This window comes from Ornithodoros turicata, chromosome 5 (assembly GCF_037126465.1).
Source record: "Ornithodoros turicata isolate Travis chromosome 5, ASM3712646v1, whole genome shotgun sequence".
Taxonomy (NCBI): domain Eukaryota; kingdom Metazoa; phylum Arthropoda; class Arachnida; order Ixodida; family Argasidae; genus Ornithodoros; species Ornithodoros turicata.
Genome location: NC_088205.1, coordinates 6,991,891 through 7,011,412, shown reverse-complemented (window position 1 = coordinate 7,011,412; position 19,522 = coordinate 6,991,891). Strand labels below are relative to the sequence as shown.

General features: G+C 44.4%; 3 protein-coding genes across 6 annotated transcripts; 2 read left to right on the top strand and 1 right to left on the bottom strand.

Moving 5' to 3' along the window:
- Positions 1-164: 164 nt before the first annotated feature.
- Positions 165-2,159, top strand: LOC135393860 (uncharacterized). Its single transcript, XM_064624177.1, has 4 exons — positions 165-405; positions 560-653; positions 724-817; positions 946-2,159. The coding sequence occupies exons 2-4, from the start codon at positions 625-627 to the stop codon at positions 1,135-1,137; spliced, it is 315 nt and encodes a 104-aa protein (XP_064480247.1). The 5' UTR covers positions 165-405; positions 560-624; the 3' UTR covers positions 1,138-2,159.
- LOC135393858 (uncharacterized protein DDB_G0286299-like) lies at positions 1,976-9,760 on the bottom strand. 4 transcript variants are annotated; one of them, XM_064624172.1, is made up of 9 exons: positions 9,522-9,760; positions 8,436-8,595; positions 6,420-6,497; positions 4,855-6,289; positions 4,680-4,757; positions 3,878-4,025; positions 3,729-3,812; positions 3,594-3,649; positions 1,976-2,353 (listed from the first exon to the last, which is right to left on the bottom strand). In XM_064624172.1, exons 1-9 carry the CDS (start codon positions 9,593-9,595, stop codon positions 2,277-2,279), a joined length of 2,190 nt encoding a protein of 729 aa, XP_064480242.1. In that variant the 5' UTR covers positions 9,596-9,760; the 3' UTR covers positions 1,976-2,276. The 4 variants fall into 4 exon arrangements, with proteins under 4 accessions (XP_064480242.1, XP_064480243.1, XP_064480244.1 ...); XM_064624173.1 differs by having other exon boundaries at positions 1,976-2,347; XM_064624174.1 differs by lacking the exon at positions 9,522-9,760 and adding an exon at positions 9,260-9,501.
- A 230-nt stretch (positions 9,761-9,990) lies between these two features.
- LOC135393859 (dolichyl-diphosphooligosaccharide--protein glycosyltransferase subunit STT3A-like) lies at positions 9,991-19,334 on the top strand. Its single transcript, XM_064624176.1, has 14 exons — positions 9,991-10,257; positions 10,609-10,734; positions 10,807-10,989; positions 11,066-11,211; positions 11,841-12,038; positions 12,123-12,233; positions 13,087-13,167; positions 13,243-13,399; positions 14,167-14,402; positions 15,010-15,171; positions 15,859-16,047; positions 16,816-17,035; positions 17,819-18,007; positions 19,066-19,334. Exons 2-14 carry the CDS (start codon positions 10,620-10,622, stop codon positions 19,209-19,211), a joined length of 2,133 nt encoding a protein of 710 aa, XP_064480246.1. The 5' UTR covers positions 9,991-10,257; positions 10,609-10,619; the 3' UTR covers positions 19,212-19,334.
- Positions 19,335-19,522: the final 188 nt, after the last annotated feature.

Here is a 19,522-nt window from a genome sequence, read left to right as displayed (position 1 = left end):
ATTTCTATTAATCGATTATGTGGTTTTACAATACAAAATAATTGTATTTGAAATTTCAGAGGAGTTTTGATGACAATTTGACATCTATTTTTCAATATAATAATTTTTTACGCGTAGTTTTTCACTGGCAAGACGATGGATTCCTTTCGGATTTGGATTTGTTTGGATTCGTCTGCCGTGCCGTCTGCCGCGGGCCGGAGAAGAGTACACGCTAGCACGCTAGCGAAGCGAACATCCACGAGTGGCGCGATTACGAACTCCATTGATTGTTTGTCCGACGGTTACTAAGGGCAATGCATAGTGTCCCTAAATACGGAACCAGATATGTCGTGTCAGTCCAACAAATCGATATATTCCCAATGTGTGTTTGTCGTGCAAGGCTTCCTATGCTCCTCCCTCTGGCCGGTAAGCTCAAAGTTCTCTCTCGAGTTATGTTAACTTGTTGGAAGTAAAGCGTGCGATATGTAGCACGTCTGTCCGGTAGAAAATGAAGGTGCATAAGTGGTTTCTCATCATCTGTTGTCTCACGTGTCTTTGTGTTCAAATAATTGCCTCGTAGCAAAACTGTATCACACGAGTGGCGCATGATCAACCGAGCGTCAACAGGGAACAGAAGCGAAACAAATGAGACCAACAATGATTCTTCCTTCCACGTAAGGCTCTTCCCGACTTTTTTAAATACGTGCCCGTACTCTCCGTGATGTTTCCATGCGTCTGTTGCAGAGCTCTATTTGGGTCATCGTTTGGCGGGCTTTTCCTCAAAACATTGAGTAACAGCAATGCTAGCCTACTGCTTATTCTGGTTCTAGCTTTTGTGGTAAGTTCAAATATCCATTAGCAAAAAGGTTTTGACGCGACAGCGAAAATGAAAGGGGGGGAATTCTTAAAATTAATCTGCTGTCCTTTCTATAGCCAGCTCTAACGAATGCCAAAATGCATGTATAGGTGACATACTCCATTGGCTACCTCTTCATGAGAAGGTCTGACATGATTGATGTCGAAGTCCCGGAGTGCGAAAGGACTGCTGCACCACCATCTTCATCCAACACAGAAGAGACAAAACCACTGCTTGAGGAATCTGAGAGGGCTTCCAGCAGTGAATCGGAAACTACTCACGAGGAGAATGATTATGAATGAGGGGATAGATTGTGAGTGTGCAGGCGCTCCTAAATATGCAAAGGTGGGTTGTGTAATTTGCATAATCTACTGAATAGCATGTTCTCATGGTTCCTAACCTAGACCACATTTGTGAGCTTTGTCTTCAAGATATATGTTGTACAGCTGTTTCAACACTTCGTCCATTCTTGACTCAACCTAGCATTGTCAAAAGGCTCGAGTTTTGCACTTCGTGTCATGCACACTCAAGAGCCGAGACTACGGTTGCAGAGTCATCTTTCAGTGGGCAATAAGCTACATTTGTAATGTCATCATAGGTAGGTAATGCATGACCTTCTCAAGTGCATCTTTTAACTATCAGCATACACTAACGCAACAAGTAAAATAACGGTGCAAGAACTCTTCTGGCCTGGACTTGCTGTACATCTTGGAATAGAGTTCATTATGCGTCAGATCTCATCAGGATCAAATCATGGAGACAGTGTTGTGATCACATTTCTGTCGTTACGTGGTGTTTCAATTGACCCTAGTTTTGATTCACCTGCATGGACCTCACCGCACCCTAGGTTGTGATGTACATGGAAAATGTGAGAGAGGTTACAGTAAGCATACGGCAGCACTAAAGCTTCTCCTAGGACGTGGACATAGTATCGACAGACTCACTTGAATGACTCGCTTGATCACATACTACATGTTCAGTGCATGAATGCTTTATCCACACAACCAGACAGATACCTCTTGATCTACCAGAGCCTAACACAAAATAAAAGTTCTTTATCTTCAGTAACAGTACAGAAACCAACTAAAGCCAAATGCTGTGTTTATCTGCCTTTTCGAAACACACATACTGGTATAAATAGGGTTGCATATTTTTATTCTTCCATTACATAATCTAGGTGAAGTTCCTCAGATAACAAAAAAAGAAAAAATAAAGACATGAGGTCATTGTCAAGATATTTACAGGTTTCAGATTTGAAATGGTGCAAAAGTATGAGTGGTATACGTGCACTTTGTAGAAAATAAATAAATAGTTTCACAAAGCAGTGGAAGGGTTGATAAAATTCTTGCAAGGCTGCATGCAAGTCAGGCGCTCTCTAACACAGTTTTTCCCATCTTGAGTATGCGTATTCTCAAAGGCCCGCTTGATCCGGAAATGTTGGTCAGTCGAAGAAGCTGTCGTCGTCATCGCTTTTCTTTCTCGGTAGTGCCGGTGCTGAATACATGTCCAAGCCTAAAACTAACACACAAGGGATCGTAAGCGTTGGTTGTTATTTTGTCCACCAGAGATTGTGTGCCCCGAATGGGTGCGTTAATCTTCCAGCTGTGTGCTTCACAGATACAGAGGGAGAGAAGTCAGACCCAATAACATTTGAGGCCTCTCAGGTTAAAAATGTTTGCAAGTGAAATCACTTACGGGTGTTTATGACACAATTTTCCTTTTCAAAACAACTTCACGAGTCGCTTTCCAAGTGAAAGTCGGCACAGTTCCCCCTGAAGTGTGCCCAGGACGCGTGTCCCTTCCCACTATATCCCCCCATTCCTTCCTGCTGCACTCTCTCCATCTGTCCATGTAAAAAAAAAACAAAAAAACTCGAAATTGGTGCTTGGAGAACGAACTGTCCCTTTAAGACAAAGAACTCGTGCATGTTTTACCCATGTATCCAATTCTTCTGTGCTTTGTATCACGCAAATATGCGTACATGAGGGCATCGCAGACATACCGTAATTTTACGCTTATTAGCCGCGGCTTATGCGCGATTTTTTTTTTCTAACGGGCGCTCTGCGGCTTATCTGATCACGATTTTTCTTTGACATTTTCTCCATACACCGGTTTTATCTAAAGAACGAACAGTGCCTCTGGGACAGCACCGCCCTGCCGATGCACGGATAGTACGTAACGGGAGCGCGTCCACATGCCAGTAGATTGACCTTCCTGGTGTCTTCTGGAAGACCACTGACCCAGCGATCCATGAAAAACACAAGGGCACAGGGGATTTTGGTAGAACACTAGAACTGAACTCCTTCTTGTGCACCATGCCGACTCTGGAGTATGGACCGCAGGGTTTATGGCCTTCTCGATGGTCTCCGTTGTCGCACAAATCAGTCGTGTCATATTGCCCACGGCTTATCTGCCAGAAAATTTTCAAAACATTCCTAAAATGGGCCCTGCGGCTCATCTGCGGTGTGGCTTATACACGTCAAATTACGGCAATTTAGCTATGTGGGAACCCAAATTGCTGAGGTGAGCACTACTTCGGAACGACATCAACACACAAAGCCCCCGATTAAGAATGAAATGTCACCTGGACTGCCCCTGTCCCCATCCTCAATCTGTCCACTGTCATAGCCACAGTGCATGGCACTCACAAACATTTGTGTTGTCTCTAAAGGCTGCTCACATCAGTAATTTGTTTTTCCTGTTGCTCTGAGCATACCAACAGTATCGAAATGAAACGTTTGGAAGAGCACCACATTACCTTTTCGTGAAAGCAGGGACGGAACCTTCTGTCGTACCCTCGCTGAAATTATGTTACTGTCCGACCAATAGCATAACGTTAGTAGACTGAAAGCACCGTATTCAGTTATATAATTCAAGGGTAGAAGCTACATACTGCACGTTAACAGAAGCCACGTCATATTCAGGGGGCGTGCTAGCATTGCTTCCATGGTCGGATGTTTTGTCAGGATCCTTTGCTCTGGAACATTTGAATTAAGCAAACGTGTGAGACATATAAGCTTTTCCTTTGGACAACACACATACTTTTGCTTAGAAGACTGCGTCGACATGACGGCAACCACCAGCTCATTTTCTATCTCGTTGCTGCTCTCGGAGGGATGTTCGGACGCTGGTGTCTGTTCTTTTGTGGCCACTGGTGTCTGACCCAGGAGCATGTGATAAGCTGGTGTGTCTGGAAATGCAGGCAAAATTCCCCAACATTGTTATGACACAGTCTCCACCATTTATGAGTAATAATTGTTGGTTTATAGAAACATGCCACAAGTGACTGTTCAAACCTACATCAGTCTCATGTAAATTTACTCATGTTGTAAATATATAAGCTGTGAAGACTGCGACAATTCAAGAGCATGCATGCAGCATCTCCCTCCGAAGGACTGCATCTATCGATTTGCACATTCTCTGTGAGCGACAGTGGTAATATGTGCCTTGTATTCTTGCACTGGACGTGATTCCTGACATGACGTATTTCACAAATCATAGTGTCAAGAATAATGCATTGACAAGCTCCTAGCAAACAAAGTTGTGACAGTGTGTCTACAACACTAACAAATTTAACTCTGCAACATGTAATCATTACTGATACACTAATCACTCTGATACATACATCTAATCATTAACAGGTATGCAAAGCCATGGCATACATAGCAGCACGATTTCTCTGTCACCCACCCTTCCTCAACAGGGAAATGGAATCGTGATAATAACAAAAAGTATATTCAGATAGAATTGATTCTGACACGTTTTCTTAATACAAGTACTTTCTTTGGTCTAACATGTTGGTAACTTTAGATTTGTGATTGTCCTGAAATGTGCCAAAACGTACCTTTTATTGCTACTTCTTTGTCGAAAAAGCTGTCTTCGCTGTTGTCCTCAGACAGGTTGGCCTTCGTATCTGAAAGAGCTTGTGACGAAAGAGTGCTCACGTGACTTCACCATTGTTGCATCGTGAGGACTGAACTGAACTTTCAAGGGCTCCACACAAAAAGCTGCCGACTTACCAGCTGCTTCCCTGCGAATGCTGTCTTTGCTGGACGATGACGAGGAAGAGCTGCTAGATGTTGAACTGCTGGACGAGCTCGAAGTGCAACTACGCTGCTTTTTAGTGGGGGTTCTACCGATCTCTCTTGGCTTACTACTCCTAGATGTTTGGTCTCCGTGCTTATCGCCACTGTCCTGCGAACGTTCGGAATGCACGGTATCCTTCTGAAAGCGCGAGGAATCTGCATCCATCGTCTTGTCCCCCCTTTCTCGATCCCCATCTTTTTTCGTAGAGCCGGAAGTATCCTTCCGCGGGACATCGGGGCCTTGAGGTTCGCGAGGCGTCTCATCGTTCCTCCAAGTGACGGCTTTTGGAACAGCATTATCCGCTTCACTTTTCTCGGTTTCTCGCTCCTCCTTGTCAAGCTGCTGCTTCTGTTCGTAAAGTTCCTGCCTGTAGCTACTTTCCTTAAAAGTAGTTTTCGAACGTTCCGAGCTGTCTTCTTCGGAGGTCTCCTTCTTCGACGAATCCTGCTGTCCTGTGCCCACTTTTATACTAGCTTTGGGCTTTGTATCCCGCGGGTCTGCTTTCTTCGCTTCCTGTCTGAGAGGTTCCGTAGGTGCTCTGCGTCTGTGAGGATTCCTTGGCGGCCTCACGGGAGGTTCTCGACTTTCCGTCTTTTTAGCTTCCTTCGACGACTCGCTCCAGCTCTGCTGGTTACTTTTTCCTCTGCCCCCAGCTATTTGTTTCGTGCCCCCAGCGACCTTCTTCGGTTCTTTTCTCGTAGTGTCTTGCGGCTTCGTCTTCCCGCCTTTTAATTTTTCGCTCGCATCTTGCCCGACGTCCTGTCTCGTATCGTCGCTCAAGAGGACGTCGGTCGTGTGGGTGATTTGCATGGTATTCAGGTCGGGAATAGTGGTCGAAGTCGAGACGACTTCTTGGGTCTGTGCTGCGAGAGCCATGTTGTTAGGGACGTAGTAGGAGTACTGACTCATAACTGAGGGAGGTGGTGGTGGAACTACAGACTTTGTTTCCTCGCGGCAGTACATTGGTCGAGCCATCGCTTGTCTGCTTTCCAGTGCACTGGTGGTACGGTAAAACTCGCCGCCGTCTGGAAGCCACGAAATGGACGGCTCAAAGAGAGAGAAATCTGCTCCCGCGCCCGGAAACTGGTTCATCCAAGTCACTTTCTGTTTCGCCGCACTTTTTTCCTCTTCCCTCAAAGTAGGAACCACCTTGTCGTTCGACGTGGGACGCGGTGGCGAGTCCGGACTGCTTCCCATAGGTGGAGCCGTGGGTACTGTAGGTGGAGGCGTAGGGCTGGTCCATTTTGGTATGCTGTCTTGCTTCGGGGGAAGGAGGGGTTTCGTTGGGTCGTACCCAACCCACGGGGGTGTGGACAGGCCCAGGAGGATGGGGTCGGGAATGTATTCGGGAGGGCTGTAGTCTTGGCTCTGAAAGTTATTAAAAGCGCGATTAGCTAACACAAAAAAAAAAAAATGTTTCGGGCAATGTCAGTACAGGTGCTGGCACTAATGTGAATTTATTGAAATCCTTTAAAAGTGTGCTGGAGTTGACACCTACTTTTGAGAAAAAATTTCCACCAGGACCTACTTCATCTTCTGACAGGTATCTCTGCCTTATCAAATCAGATAGGTTTTCCTGTTGGGACATAAAAAGAGAAACCATAGCATACAGAGAGTTTGCACCTCAGCTAGCAGCACAATGTGGTCCGAACCAGGGATTTTCCTAGCACCCCCATAACACCTCCCCAAAATAGCCCCAAGAGCCAGCAGATAATTGTGTCGGGCAGGTCTGATGCACATCACATCACATCCTATCACATCACACTCTTATCATATCACATCACTATATAGGAGTGGGCAGAGTAGCCATAGCGTTGTAGCAGCAGGGGAACGCAAGAAATCAATCACGCAAGAAATCATCAATCAAATGCAATCATGACAAGGGACGCCCAAGAACTGAATTGCTGCTCTAAACTTTTGCCATCAATAAGTTTATTTGGTCATTAAATTAGAGGAGCAAGGCAGGCATGAGTAAGTCGCTACAGTTACCTCATTAAAATAACTCAGTTACTGTACAGTCATAAAGAAAGCTGAATAAATGTAACTCTAAAAAAAATAGTTTTAGCACTTGCGTTGTCCCAGCATAACTTATACAGTGCTTCCTATGAGCCAGTCTAAGGCCATCCTGGCCTGCATATATGAGATTAAAAATTTGTGGAATTCTCGTTTAATGACAAAAAGATGCTAGAGATCTGACCGTGGAAAATATTGCAATACGTGGGTAACTGAGTTACAGTTATATTATGGTTCTGAGGGTGAAACACACAACGGACTAACACAACACCCGCTGCTGTCTGCCGATATTGACGACTGCCGCATTTCAATTGTTACAGTTACGTCTTACCAGTGATGGCATCTTACCAGTGATGACTAGTAGTGAAACTACTAGTTAAACTACTATTTTGAGTAGTTAACTACAGTAGTTACGTTACTGCAGGCGCCAACTACTTTCCGTTTTGCCGCAAGCTTAAAGTAGTTAGCGCAAGTAGTTAAAGAAGTAGTTTTAACTACTCCCCTGAAAAGTAGTTGTACTACTAGTTAAACTACTCCATCGCAACGCAGTTCGTAGTTATAGCTAAAATACTGTAGAAGTAGTTAATGGCCATCACTGCATCTTAGTTACCTTAACTAAAAGAAGTAACTAGTTACAGTTGCACATTACTTTTATAGAAAAGTAGCTAGTTACTGCAAAAAGCAAGTAGCTACAGTTACAAATTACGTACTTGTAACTTAGTAGTTACTACCCGAGACTGGAGCAAGAAAGTCACATTTGCTCATTTACTTTTACGACATTTGCTCGTCGCTACGCAGCACAATTAAATTCACAAAAAGGCATGAAAGGGCAGCCACGAGCGGTGCAGCGTGACCTTGGAGGCCCGGCCCTGCCATGACGTAATTAGATCTGCGTGACTTAACACCAGCGTGGGGAGCGGCCGCTATAGGTCTCATTTCTCACTAAAATTTCTTCCGCTATACAGACACCCGGTGGCACTACTTTATTTATTTACTTTATTTATTTATTATACCTTAAAGGTCCATAAGGGCATTACATAAGGCGGAAACCAAGTGATAGCAACACGGCATATCAAAGGCACACAAAGTACTCGAAATACGTGGGAATGTGACGCACATATGACAAAGGTGTGTCATATAAGTAGGTCGCACAGTCCTCTTTTAAGCTCAGAGGGGTTGATGATTGTGACAAGAGATGAAGGTAAGGTGTTCCATTCGGAAATCGCTAGTAGGACCGGCGGAGACTTCTAGCAGAGGGGTTTCTAGAGAGTGCGCGCATCAAAGACATTTTGCAGGTACAGGTGTCACACATGCTAGGTTCATATCATTTTTGCACGAGAGCTGTTGTTGTGGAGTATACCGCAGTCAGAAAAGAAAACATTTTGGATGGGGGGGGGGGGGGGGGGGGTTTCAATGCTCCTTTATGGCTGGTGTACTTAAATCTAAGAAGTACCCCTGATCCAAAAGAAATAACAAAAATGGCAGATAACGGAGTCCTTACCCTTAGCTGCTTGAGTCGTTCGGAACGTTCGTTGAGCATGCTTGTGCGCTGTTCTATCTCGTCCAACTTGCGCATCAACCTGTTATTTCTCTCTTCATTGTGCTGTTCTTCCATGAGGAGGCTTCTCCAGTACTCGTACAGCGACGTATGCTCATTCATCCTGTTTGGAAAGCAAAAATTCACCTCTTCAGTGTTCTGCAGCACAGATGTAGTCTGTATACTCCTTTCCAAGATGCTGAGAGATTAAGCCAATTTTTAAAACATGTAAGCTGAAAAGTAAAGGCCTTTCCATTGAACGTGAGGATCCATTTGGAAGCTGGAATACACTGCAGAACCGCGCAGTATCGGCGAAACCGCGAGCTTCTGATATGTGACCTGAAAACCGAGGTTCGGTGACCTAGCTTTCTGTAGGACCTGACCCGAATAAATTGGTAGCCTCTTCAGATGCGCTCAAATACGTCGCGCGCGCGCAGCTTTTTGTCACTTCGCCTACGACAAAGTCCGCGTGCGCGCTCTTGTGTATCCAATGGGAACAGGAATGTAGTGATTTTTTAGATACCCGATGACCGTTAAGTCACTCTGTTTATGCTCTACTGTACTGTATCTCGCGTGGGGCTTTTGCTGAAACACTGGGGAAACACGAACATCTGCACGCAAAATCAGTAAGTATAAGATGATACAACCATTCTGTAGCTTCTCTTGAGAAAAAATAAAAATAAAAAATCACAACGTTTGACAAACACTTTTCAAGGGAGAGTATGAACGACCACAACCACCACGAGAACCTGACTGCAGCTGTACGTAATCCACCGAAAAATGCTCACCCTGCCAAAAGTTCAGAAAAGCCCACCCGTGCGAAACACCACGACCTCGACGAATCGATACGAAATTTTCGCTTTTTGTTTCGTTGTAAAGCTGCGCTTTCCCGCGATTGGCGTAGTAATTACACGGAACTCATGAGTGCTCAACCATTTCAGTTTACACCGTTGCTATGGGATACGGGAAGTTTGAAAGTGAAAACCAAAACTTGTCATGCGCGCGTGGTGAATGGGTGAATGGCAGTTCGTTTGCTCGTTGAGATTTTACTTTTTATCTGTGTTGACCATTCGGCCGTGACGCTGCAAAGGGAAGAGGAACGTGAAGAGTTGTCGTGGTCTCATGGGAATAGCAGACACGATATAGCAGACGTCTGCAGCATGTGGATTGTGGAGGCTTTTTAGCTTGGGACAAATATACTACGATTGGTAACATATCACAAGTTTGACAAAACTGAGTAATGTAGGACCAGTCACGCATGTTCTCATGGAAAATCACTTCCCAAATTTTGAAACCACGCACACATCTGTAAATTTGTTTCGTTTTCTCCTGTGATTTGTTACTTTTACTTCGTTGGGCGTGTCGTATTTTACACCGAAATAATAGTGTTAGTTACTTCCGATGTGCTTTGAAACAGCAACTATGATTTTTTATGTCGAGTAAAATGAAATTAATAATTGTCTTTGAAACATATAAACTTGACGTGTGCCGTTAGTATCGTATCCCAATGTTTGCCACGTGTAGCTGCCAGATGCGGCGTGGAAAACATCACACCGGTTGCGGAGGGGTGATAGCCGGTGATAGCGGGAGGTTTGTGCTTGTGTGGCGCTTCATGGAGCCTCCTCTGTGGTAGACAAAACAACTCTTCTTGATCCCACGCACAAACTTAAACGAGTGCATGATCCTGGCGCTTGAAGAGCAGTCATATAGGGTTTGAGAAGTCATCTGTCTTTGCCAACATTTGGGCATCAGTGGTCGTCGGTTCATTGATAGTACTTAGGCCTAGGTGAGTGCAAAACGTACCCTAAATGTTAGAAATAAAGTACGTACTCTGCTAATGAACAGCTGGTACTGGTGTGTAGAAGAGCATGCGCTCGAATATATGCACCCAAGTTCTACAAAATAGAGACGTGGTAACGCGAAGTCGGCAAAGCCGGTAGCTGACGTATGTTCCTCGTTTTGATTCTGTTTATTACACTGTTTATGAAGTATCTGACGATACGACGGTACAGGAATCGCTTTGGTCTAAATTGAAGAAAAATATCAGCAACCATAGCGTAATACGAAAAGGGGACGTGTTGCCAGTGCGGCATACCAAAGTAGCTCAAAGTTTTGAAGCCCGTGTTTCCCGTTGCAGACGACGTCAAAATGACAGCGGCCAACACGATACAGTATAAGAAGTCGTCATGGTGGGTTCGTATGAATCCAGACAAACAGGACACTTTGCTCAAGATGTCGATCCTATCAATGGCAGCAGTTCTTTGTAAGTTTGGAATGTATACCGTCTCAAAAGTGCAGATCTGTATAGTGTTTATCTTTGTGTCTTCTTTCACAGCCTTCGTTTGTCGTCTGTTCTCTGTGCTACGTTTTGAGAGTGTTATTCACGAGTTCGATCCCTACTTCAACTACCGGACCACGAAGTACCTTGCCGAGCAGGGCTTCTATAGCTTTCACAACTGGTTCGATGATCGGGCATGGTATCCGCTTGGCAGGATTATAGGTGGAACTATCTACCCTGGTACGTGAAACAGCGATGTAGTGTTGCATGTCCGGATCGCAATAATGACGATATGAACCGGTTACTCCCGAAACAGGCTTGATGGTGACGTCTGCGGTCCTCTACCATGCATTGCAGTTCCTGCACATAACCGTGGATATCCGAAATGTTTGCGTGTTCTTAGCACCATTCTTCTCCAGTCTCACCACAATTGTCACTTTCCTTCTGACCAAGGAGCTGAGGGTGAGTGGGTCCTAGAGCAGTACCTCAAGACAAACCACATATGACAAGATCCGTATCATTTTAAATGGCTTTAAAGACTTGTAAGGTGATGAAACCTGTGTCTCAGGTATTTTGCTCCGGAAAATGATGTGCAAGCTATCTTATCTGCTATCTAAGTGAAAAATGTGAGAAATCGTATTCACATCCTCAGCAGTGGTCATTTTCTTTGGAGGGCAGCTTGCACGTCACAGTTGATTCTAAAGGAAGACGTCTGGCTGTAGCGCTTCTGAGGGGTAGAGCAGTAATTATTACCTGCAGTAGCGTGACAGCAATAAAAATGGAAAGGGATTAATTTGCTTTCCCTTTCTCTCGTATCTCCCGAAGACACACGGCACGGCGCTGTGGACAGGGTTCTCAATCATTGCGGAAAATCGTTTGCGCGTAAATCACTAATGATGTAAGGGACATATCCTGTTCCCTTTGCATTACTGTAAAGGTAACAGCGTCCTTCATCCCAGGAGTAGAAATTTTTGCACCTTACTGCCCCTTTTCTGATACATAAGGCATGCAGGGCTTGGGTATATCTGGTGATGGGTACACCTTGCATACCGAGGAAATCTATGGTAGAATTACATCTATTGCATTCTCAGGATACATCGTCAGGACTCGTGGCAGCAGCCATGATCTCCATTGTTCCTGGTTACATATCTCGGTCAGTGGCCGGGTCCTACGATAATGAGGGCATTGCCATCTTCTGTATGCTCCTCACATACTACATGTGGATCAAGGCTGTCAAGACTGGAGCTGTTTCTTGGTCCGCTCTCTGTGGTCTCGCTTACTTTTACATGGTAAGCACATGTACACCCTGTCTCGATAAGCGCACAAAATTAATTAGTTACGATAGAAGATGTCTTATGGCTGTTGCATTGCAGGTTTCCTCCTGGGGAGGTTATGTGTTCCTGATCAACCTTATTCCCCTTCATGTTCTTGTGCTGATGGCCACGGGGCGCTTTTCCCATCGCATTTACGTTGCTTACAGCACGGTAGGTTGACATCGATACGTGGCACGTAGCAGACGACGTGAACTTGCAATACATTTTTTAATGCATTAGCATTAGGAGTGTCAAAATGGAAAAAGCTGTGTGTAAGTGTCCGTGCGTGAGATGGTGAAGCGTCACCAAGACAGCGGTATAAGTGGACATGCAAAGGGGAGGGTAAATGTAAATGGATGCAAATGATTTGAGATTGAAGTAGTTGAAGGTAATTAAGAGTAAGAGGTAAGAGTAATTGAAGGAAATTAGAGGTAATTAAAGACAATGAAAGCAAGAAAGTTGAGTTAAGTGACAAGATATATGTAATGAAGAGAAAGATTAAATAAAATTAAAGAATACCGAAGGTAATTAAATGTTAGTAAATGTAACTAACATCAATTAAAGGGGAATTGAGAGTAATTAAGGCAAGTAAACGTAATTAAATGTAATTAAGGGAATTAAAGATTACCTCGTGGAACCTGCGGTTACCTAAGGTAATTAAAGGGTAATTACAGGGTAATTGAAAGTAATTGAGACTAGTTAAAGGTTAATTAAATGGACTTACATATGGTAATTGAAAGTGTCAAACCGGAAATCAAGCATTGACTGGAGGTCGACAACCGGAACTCGTGTTTAGACTGGAAGTGGACAACCAGAAGTTGGGTTTAAACTGGAAGTCAAGTATGGACCAGGAAAGGCGGCTAATGCTAACGAATTTCCCTCGGATTTACCGCTAAATCGCCAGCGAATTTTTATTTTATCTTTTATAACTGTGCTGCACACTCATTCATGCGATAGGATTTCAGTTGAATTTGCAGGTAACTGCATGCTAACTAGGTTTTCGTGCGTCATTTTCTCTGCACAGCTCTACGTCCTTGGCACCCTGCTGTCGATGCAAATTTCCTTCGTGGGATTCCAGCCTGTGCAGTCGTCTGAACACATGGCGGTGGGTACACCTGCTAAAGAAGCTTGGTGCTGCTACTGTCACGATTCTTGAATCATCCCATCACATTCCATGCAGGCTCTGGGAGTATTTGGGCTTTGCCAGCTTCATGCCTTTGTGGACTATGTGCGTTCCAAATTGCCCAAGGAGCACTTTGAACTTCTCTTCCGAACCGTAGTGTTTGCCACTGCATCACTGGTCTTGGCTGTTGGTGGAGTGCTTACCATTCTAGGCAGTATCCTTTTCGCTTCTGGAAAACACTCCACTGTGGTACAGTTCAGGTGGGGCAAAAGTTGGATCTGGAAGCAGTTCAGGTAGACGAAAAGTTAAATCTGGAAGCGCAGGTGCAGCATGTAACGAATACACCTGCCTGCAGAGTGTTCAGTAATTGGATGTACATACAGTGCAACCCGTTAATTCAAAATTTCTAAGTTCAAACTTCTAGATAATTAAAACTGATGCTCAGGTCACAATCAACGCATGTATTTTGGTGGGGGAAAATGCCTGGTAATTGGAACATACGAAAGTGCGCGACAGTTTATTTGAACGAGATTGCGTTCCCCTAAGCACGAGTCTGGATCATGTCAGGGACTTACTTACTACTTATGATGCCATCAGTTATAGAGGTGATACTTGTGCAAAACAGGAGCGAGGAACGAATATTCATTACGGTGTGCGCACATGCGACTAGCACTGAATGATGCCGCATACTCGTGGTGGGAAAAGCAAGTAAGCCTCACTGTTTTATGAGGATGACGTCTCTTCTTTCAAGCCCTCACACGGAGCAACACCCTTTAGATTGCGCTCCCCTTTATTCAAAGAAATCTTGAGCCCTTTCGAGTTTGAATTAATGGCATTGCACTGTATCATTAAATGCCCTCAACATTGTGTTGCTATGGAGACATGCATTGGAGAATTAGAGATTGAGAAACACGGGAGTGTTTCACCGGAGGTCTCACTAGCAGTAAATTTGGATTTAAAATTTTCCTGAGCACCTGGCAGAAATTTCACCGTGGACTGGGAGGTTCTACTCCCTGCTGGATCCGTCTTATGCCAAAAACAACATTCCCATCATTGCATCTGTGTCTGAACATCAGCCCACTTCGTGGTCTTCTTTCTACTTTGATCTCCAGCTTCTCGTTTTCATGTTCCCCGTGGGACTCTACTTCTGCTTCTCACGCCTGACAGATGCTAACATTTTCATCATCCTTTATGGCATCACCAGCATCTACTTTGCGGTGAGTATGGGGAACATTCCCTCGTGTAGGGAAGAACGTGATATCATGCATACTCCTAACACTGTTTTGTTCTCGTCTCTGCACCAGCAAGCGGTAACAGATGTCATGTTGCGTAGTGAACTATTCCAATTATTTTCCATAAATTCAGAATGACTAGGGGAAAACATGAACATTTTATACATCGCGATCTTACCCTCTTTTACGGCTCCCGAAATAAAACCCAATTTTACCCCCCCCCCCCCCCCCCCCCCCCGATTTTCAGAAAACATGAAACCCGAAAACACACGGACCTATGGATACACTTGAGTTACATCACCATTTGTACCAAACCACTACAATTAGTTTGAGTAACTGAGCCCGATTTATCCCCGAATTTAGCGTACGGGGAGTTTTTTTCACCCGAATTCGCATGAATTTAGTGCACACGTTTATTTACCCGATTTTTACCCCCGAATTTAGAAAAAAATATTTCCCGAAAACTTCAGGCTCTATTGGTGTTACAGTCGAACCCGTATACATATTACTATGTACCAAGTTCATGTGAGCAAGGGTGTCCCTATTGCATTGATGCACAGCAGTGACAGAAAGAGGGTCCTTCTGTTCGCAGGGTGTGATGGTGCGTCTGATGTTGGTTCTTGCACCCGTTATGTGCATCCTGGCGGGCATCGGTGTTTCTGCTATGCTCACTACTTACGCCAAGCAAGTGGATCCACTTCCACAGGACAAGAAAGGCAAACGACATGAGGGAAACTACTTCTGGCGAACTGAGGTAACTCGTTTCGTCTTGTGCATTCCTCTGTGGCGTTCGACTAGGGTTGCCACCAGGCCGGTATTATACCGGCACGGCCAGTTATTTGCGCGCTCTGCCGGTAGGAAGGTGATACCGGCAGCCTTTTGCCAGTATTTGTGGCTCGAGACCTTTCATAGGGGCTTTTATGGGGTATTTCCCTTCAACATCCCACTACAGCTTGAATAAATCTGGAGCTCCCCAACTCCATAGTCACCAGTCATTTTCTTAGATATTGTGAGGGAGAACCATAGCCATGCTCATCGCCATCAGCCCTTTCGTGCGAGTTTTCATATCACCCCGCATTCTTTCGTTTGGCTGCCATAAAACCACACGCTAAGCTTCCTGTCTCTCCCGTCTTATTCGCCTCTTAACAATATTCATTACTATGATTATTCATTGTTATGATTATTCATTGTTATTATTTTCATAGTTATTCATTACATCTTGTGTTCAGAGGGGACAAGAGCAGTGGTTGTGCAAAGCTGTTGGTGGTTGTGTTGAGCCAGCTAGAACGTCTCTCACCCACGAGCCTTTGCTCCTTTCCATCTATTCCACCTCCTCTCCCCCAGCCGGTATTTTTCACTCCGAAAGGTGGCAACCCTACATTGGACAGCAGGACGTCTGTCTGGACGTGGCGTCAAAACGTCTGTCTCATCTTCTTTGCAGGTTGCCCAGGGCTTTGTGGGCATGATGGCCATCTTTCTGCTCTCTTATACCTTCCACTGCACCTGGGTCACATCCGAAGCGTATTCTTCTCCCTCCATTGTGCTCTCCGCTCGTGGTCACGACGGATCGCGCATCATCTTTGACGACTTCCGAGAGGCATACTACTGGCTGCGCCACAACACTCCAGAGGTGAGAATTGACCTGCATTACTTGGTTTAGCGTACCTATGACCCAATGGAACCACCTAGTGTTCGCTACCACTCCAAATTATTTATTGAGACTGCCCCAAGACTTTTGTGCAAGAGCAATCCTTCTGTAGGTGCATGAAGTGTGATGCTTCACAATGGGAGTGCACCTGCAATACTGACTGCCAATGATAGACTTGGATTGACTAAAGGGGTTCCTCAGACCTGTTATCACTCCCGAATCTGTGCTGATTATGCGGTACATTTGGTGATTGCGGTGATTCAGGAGTACAGTGAGACTCTGACAGGGCAGTTTTTGCGGAAATGCAGGAGAATTGTATGGCCTGCGTATCATACCGTCCAGTTCTGTTCTAAATATTTCAAAATTGACTTAGACAAAATTGGAGGAGTGACTTGTGACTGTCTGTGAATATTTTAGAATGCTTATTCAGCTCAAGCAAGCGTATTCCGTAATTGCAGAATTTACAACTTTTAGTGTCTGTAGGAAACTCTTTAGTCCAAAATTCTAAATCAGGATTTCGTCGTATGCCACAGTGCCGTGTGACACCACCACAAATGTGCCAAACAAAATAGCTATCAAGGAATGGTGACAATCAGCTGTTGTGATTAATGCCTTGTTTTCACTTTCAACAATGAAGGACAGACATAAATTCTACTTTTATGCGCGTTAAAAAAAGGATCTGGCTCCGTGCTCAGTAATGCGTTCTGGCATGTCCGTGTTCACGTAAAAGTATTTTCAATTTGCTTTTAGGATGCAAAAGTGATGTCATGGTGGGATTACGGCTACCAGATCACTGCCATGGCCAATCGTACAATTCTTGTGGACAACAACACGTGGAATAACACGCACATTTCTAGAGTGGGTCAGGCCATGGCTTCATCCGAAGAGAAGGCTTACGAGATTATGCGGGAACTGGACGTCAACTATGTTCTAGTCATCTTCGGAGGGCTCTCTGGGTATTCCTCCGACGGTATGTTGCAGAAAAGATTCGTCAGTGGAGATTAGGTTTCATTTTCTGGTGTGCCTCACCAGTTTTTAGGGCTTTGCACGTAGGGCTGACACCTTGAAAACTGTATCTGAAGAATAGCACTCGCTGATTGATTTTTTGAACTTGTAGAAGCCATAAATTCTGTCAAAATTATCGAGCAAATTCAACTTGTAATCAAAGGGAATAACTTGCAGATAATTTTTATAGCCTTTATCAGTGATGGAAGTGCTGTGCCATTTGCGCCAATCACAGGGTGTTGTGCCGTAGAGGGCAGTTTTGCTGTATTTGAGGAGAGTGCGCTACATGGTTAACAAAGTGGTTGGAATTTTTCTTGTAAAAAAAAAAAATTGACGTCTCTAGCTGTATTTATTGTGGGGACTGGCTGCTCATGCAATAACATCTTGAATCCTGTAACATAGTTAGAGCCTAAAATTTTTAGGTTTAACCTGATTCTTCCCTGAATATGCAGCCTGAATTGCAGATTGCCTCTTTAGGGTTAAACCCCATTTTTATCCGGCAAATCGCCCTCACTGAGACATCTGTAGGAATGCACACTAACTTGTTTGGCAGCAAATGCAGTTATATCACTGTTTGTACCAAAATTCGCATGAATTTAGAGCACATGTTTATTTGCCCCATTTTTACCCCCAAAATTTAGAAAAAAATAATTCCCTATAACTTCAGACTCTAAACATAGTCAGTGATGGAACTTATACAGATATGGAAAGTTTATTATTATTATTTTTTTTTTGCTTCTGTCCAAAGACATAAACAAGTTCCTGTGGATGGTTCGCATTGGAGGCAGCACTGATCGGGGCAAGCACATCAAGGAGCAGGACTACTACTCATCATCTGGGGAGTTTAGTGTTGACAAGCAGGGATCTCCTACTCTGCTTAACTGCCTCATGTACAAGATGTGCTACCACCGCTTTGGCTCTGTCTACACGGAGGCTGGTATGCTGAGTCTCTTCTCTTTCCACCAGCATGTAATAGAGCTGAGCAAGTAATGTTTAGTGCTTGCATTACCGATTTGTTTTTTGGTGGTGGACATTGTTCATGCTACTGTAGTTATTCGAGCAGGTAAGCAACTCACACGTACACCTACTCCACCATCTTGTAGACCTCTTAGGTGCCGTAATTTCCCACGTATAAGCCGCACCGCAGAAAAGCCGCAGGACCTGTTTTGAGGAACGTTTTGATAATTTTCGGGCAGATAAGCCGCACATGGATACAGCCTACCTCTGTTGTTCCATGTGGTACAATATAAGGGTACTCTCTTCGATGGTGAGTTCCGCGCAGTTTGGTGTTGCTCTCGGCACATAGAGAAACACCGTGCTTTGGAAGAGGAAGCTTCCAGCAGACTGGTAACCCAAGGAATGGCAACCCATTCCTTGAAAACTCTCTAAAGCCCCGAATTTTCTGGTAATTGAATACAACCCCTAATTTTTGCCAAAAGAAAAGAAAAAGCACGAAAAGTCGGAACCGTATACATAACAGACTACAGCAATTTCGAGGGTGAAAGTGACTCTTAGTGGATTGTGAGGGAGGCAATCATTTGAAAGTAGAGGGGGTGATATCAATAAACATTTTGTTGGGGATTGACGAGTAACTGCAGACGTACCCAGTCTTGATAGCGGGCAGGAAAACAAGAATAAAGCACGTCCCCTGATCATGCCGGTTCCTTTATTAAACACCCTTAACATCGGCGCCTACTAGCGGTTATAGTTTCTAACAAGATAACTAGTAGCGTCCTCTACACATTCCACAAAGTGTCAGAGAAAAGGACACGGACTGCATCACAGCGCTCGGCTACCATTGATTCATTTAAAGTTCATTTATTGTTTGAGCATGTCGATGGCACGTCAACCATACAGGTCGAGGGGACTAGCAGAAAACAGGCCAGACATGTGGGGAAGACCAAATTTTACAAGGCACGGATGTAACTTATGGACTGTGTTCTGTCTCAGTATGGTTAACCTTGCTTCAGTATTTCCTGAATTACTTACGTGCAGGAAAACCTCCAGGTTACGACAGAGTGCGTAATGCTGAAATTGGCAACAAGGACTTTGAACTAGACGTCTTGGAAGAGGCGTACACGACAGAACATTGGCTGGTTCGCATCTACAAAGTGAAGGACTTACCCAACAGAGGGACATAGTGCCTGCTTGCTGCCAGCCTGGGGGTGAAGGATCACTTGTCTTGTGGGTTTTTATTTCTGCCATTTTGCATTTTTGTGGCAGAAGCTCAATGTTACAGAAAATAAATTTTGTACAAAAATGTAGCACTGGTCATGTTTCGTTGTGGTCAGGTGTGATGAACCATAGGTATGGCATAAGAATTTATCTCCGGATGCCGCTGGAATACCTTTGAAACATTTTTTTTTTTTTTTTTTTGTGACCATGAAAGCTAGAGTTGAGGGATGTTGAGTGTCAATACCCAAGCAGCAGATTGTTGTAAGGTGGGGTTCCA

What these genes read in the sequence shown, in the direction of transcription:
- LOC135393860 (XM_064624177.1), top strand. Translation starts at nt 625, where the DNA reads ATGAGACCAACAATGATTCTTCCTTCCAC. An exon ending in ACAATGATTCTTCCTTCCAC is followed by an intron (nt 654 to 723) that starts GTAAGGCTCTTC and finishes CGTCTGTTGCAG; the next exon opens with AGCTCTATTTGGGTCATCGT. An exon ending in TTCTGGTTCTAGCTTTTGTG is followed by an intron (nt 818 to 945) that starts GTAAGTTCAAAT and finishes ATGCATGTATAG; the next exon opens with GTGACATACTCCATTGGCTA.
- LOC135393858 (XM_064624172.1), bottom strand. Translation starts at nt 9,595, where the DNA reads ATGAGACCACGACAACTCTTCACGTTCCTCTTCCCTTTGCAGCGTCAC. An exon ending in GTGGAAATTTTTTCTCAAAA is followed by an intron (nt 6,290 to 6,419) that starts GTAGGTGTCAAC and finishes AATAACTTTCAG; the next exon opens with AGCCAAGACTACAGCCCTCC. An exon ending in ACGCAGTCTTCTAAGCAAAA is followed by an intron (nt 3,813 to 3,877) that starts GTATGTGTGTTG and finishes CAAATGTTCCAG; the next exon opens with AGCAAAGGATCCTGACAAAA.
- LOC135393859 (XM_064624176.1), top strand. Translation starts at nt 10,620, where the DNA reads ATGACAGCGGCCAACACGATACAGTATAAGAAGTCGTCATGGTGGGTT. An exon ending in ATCAATGGCAGCAGTTCTTT is followed by an intron (nt 10,735 to 10,806) that starts GTAAGTTTGGAA and finishes CTTCTTTCACAG; the next exon opens with CCTTCGTTTGTCGTCTGTTC. An exon ending in ACTACTTCTGGCGAACTGAG is followed by an intron (nt 15,172 to 15,858) that starts GTAACTCGTTTC and finishes TCTTCTTTGCAG; the next exon opens with GTTGCCCAGGGCTTTGTGGG.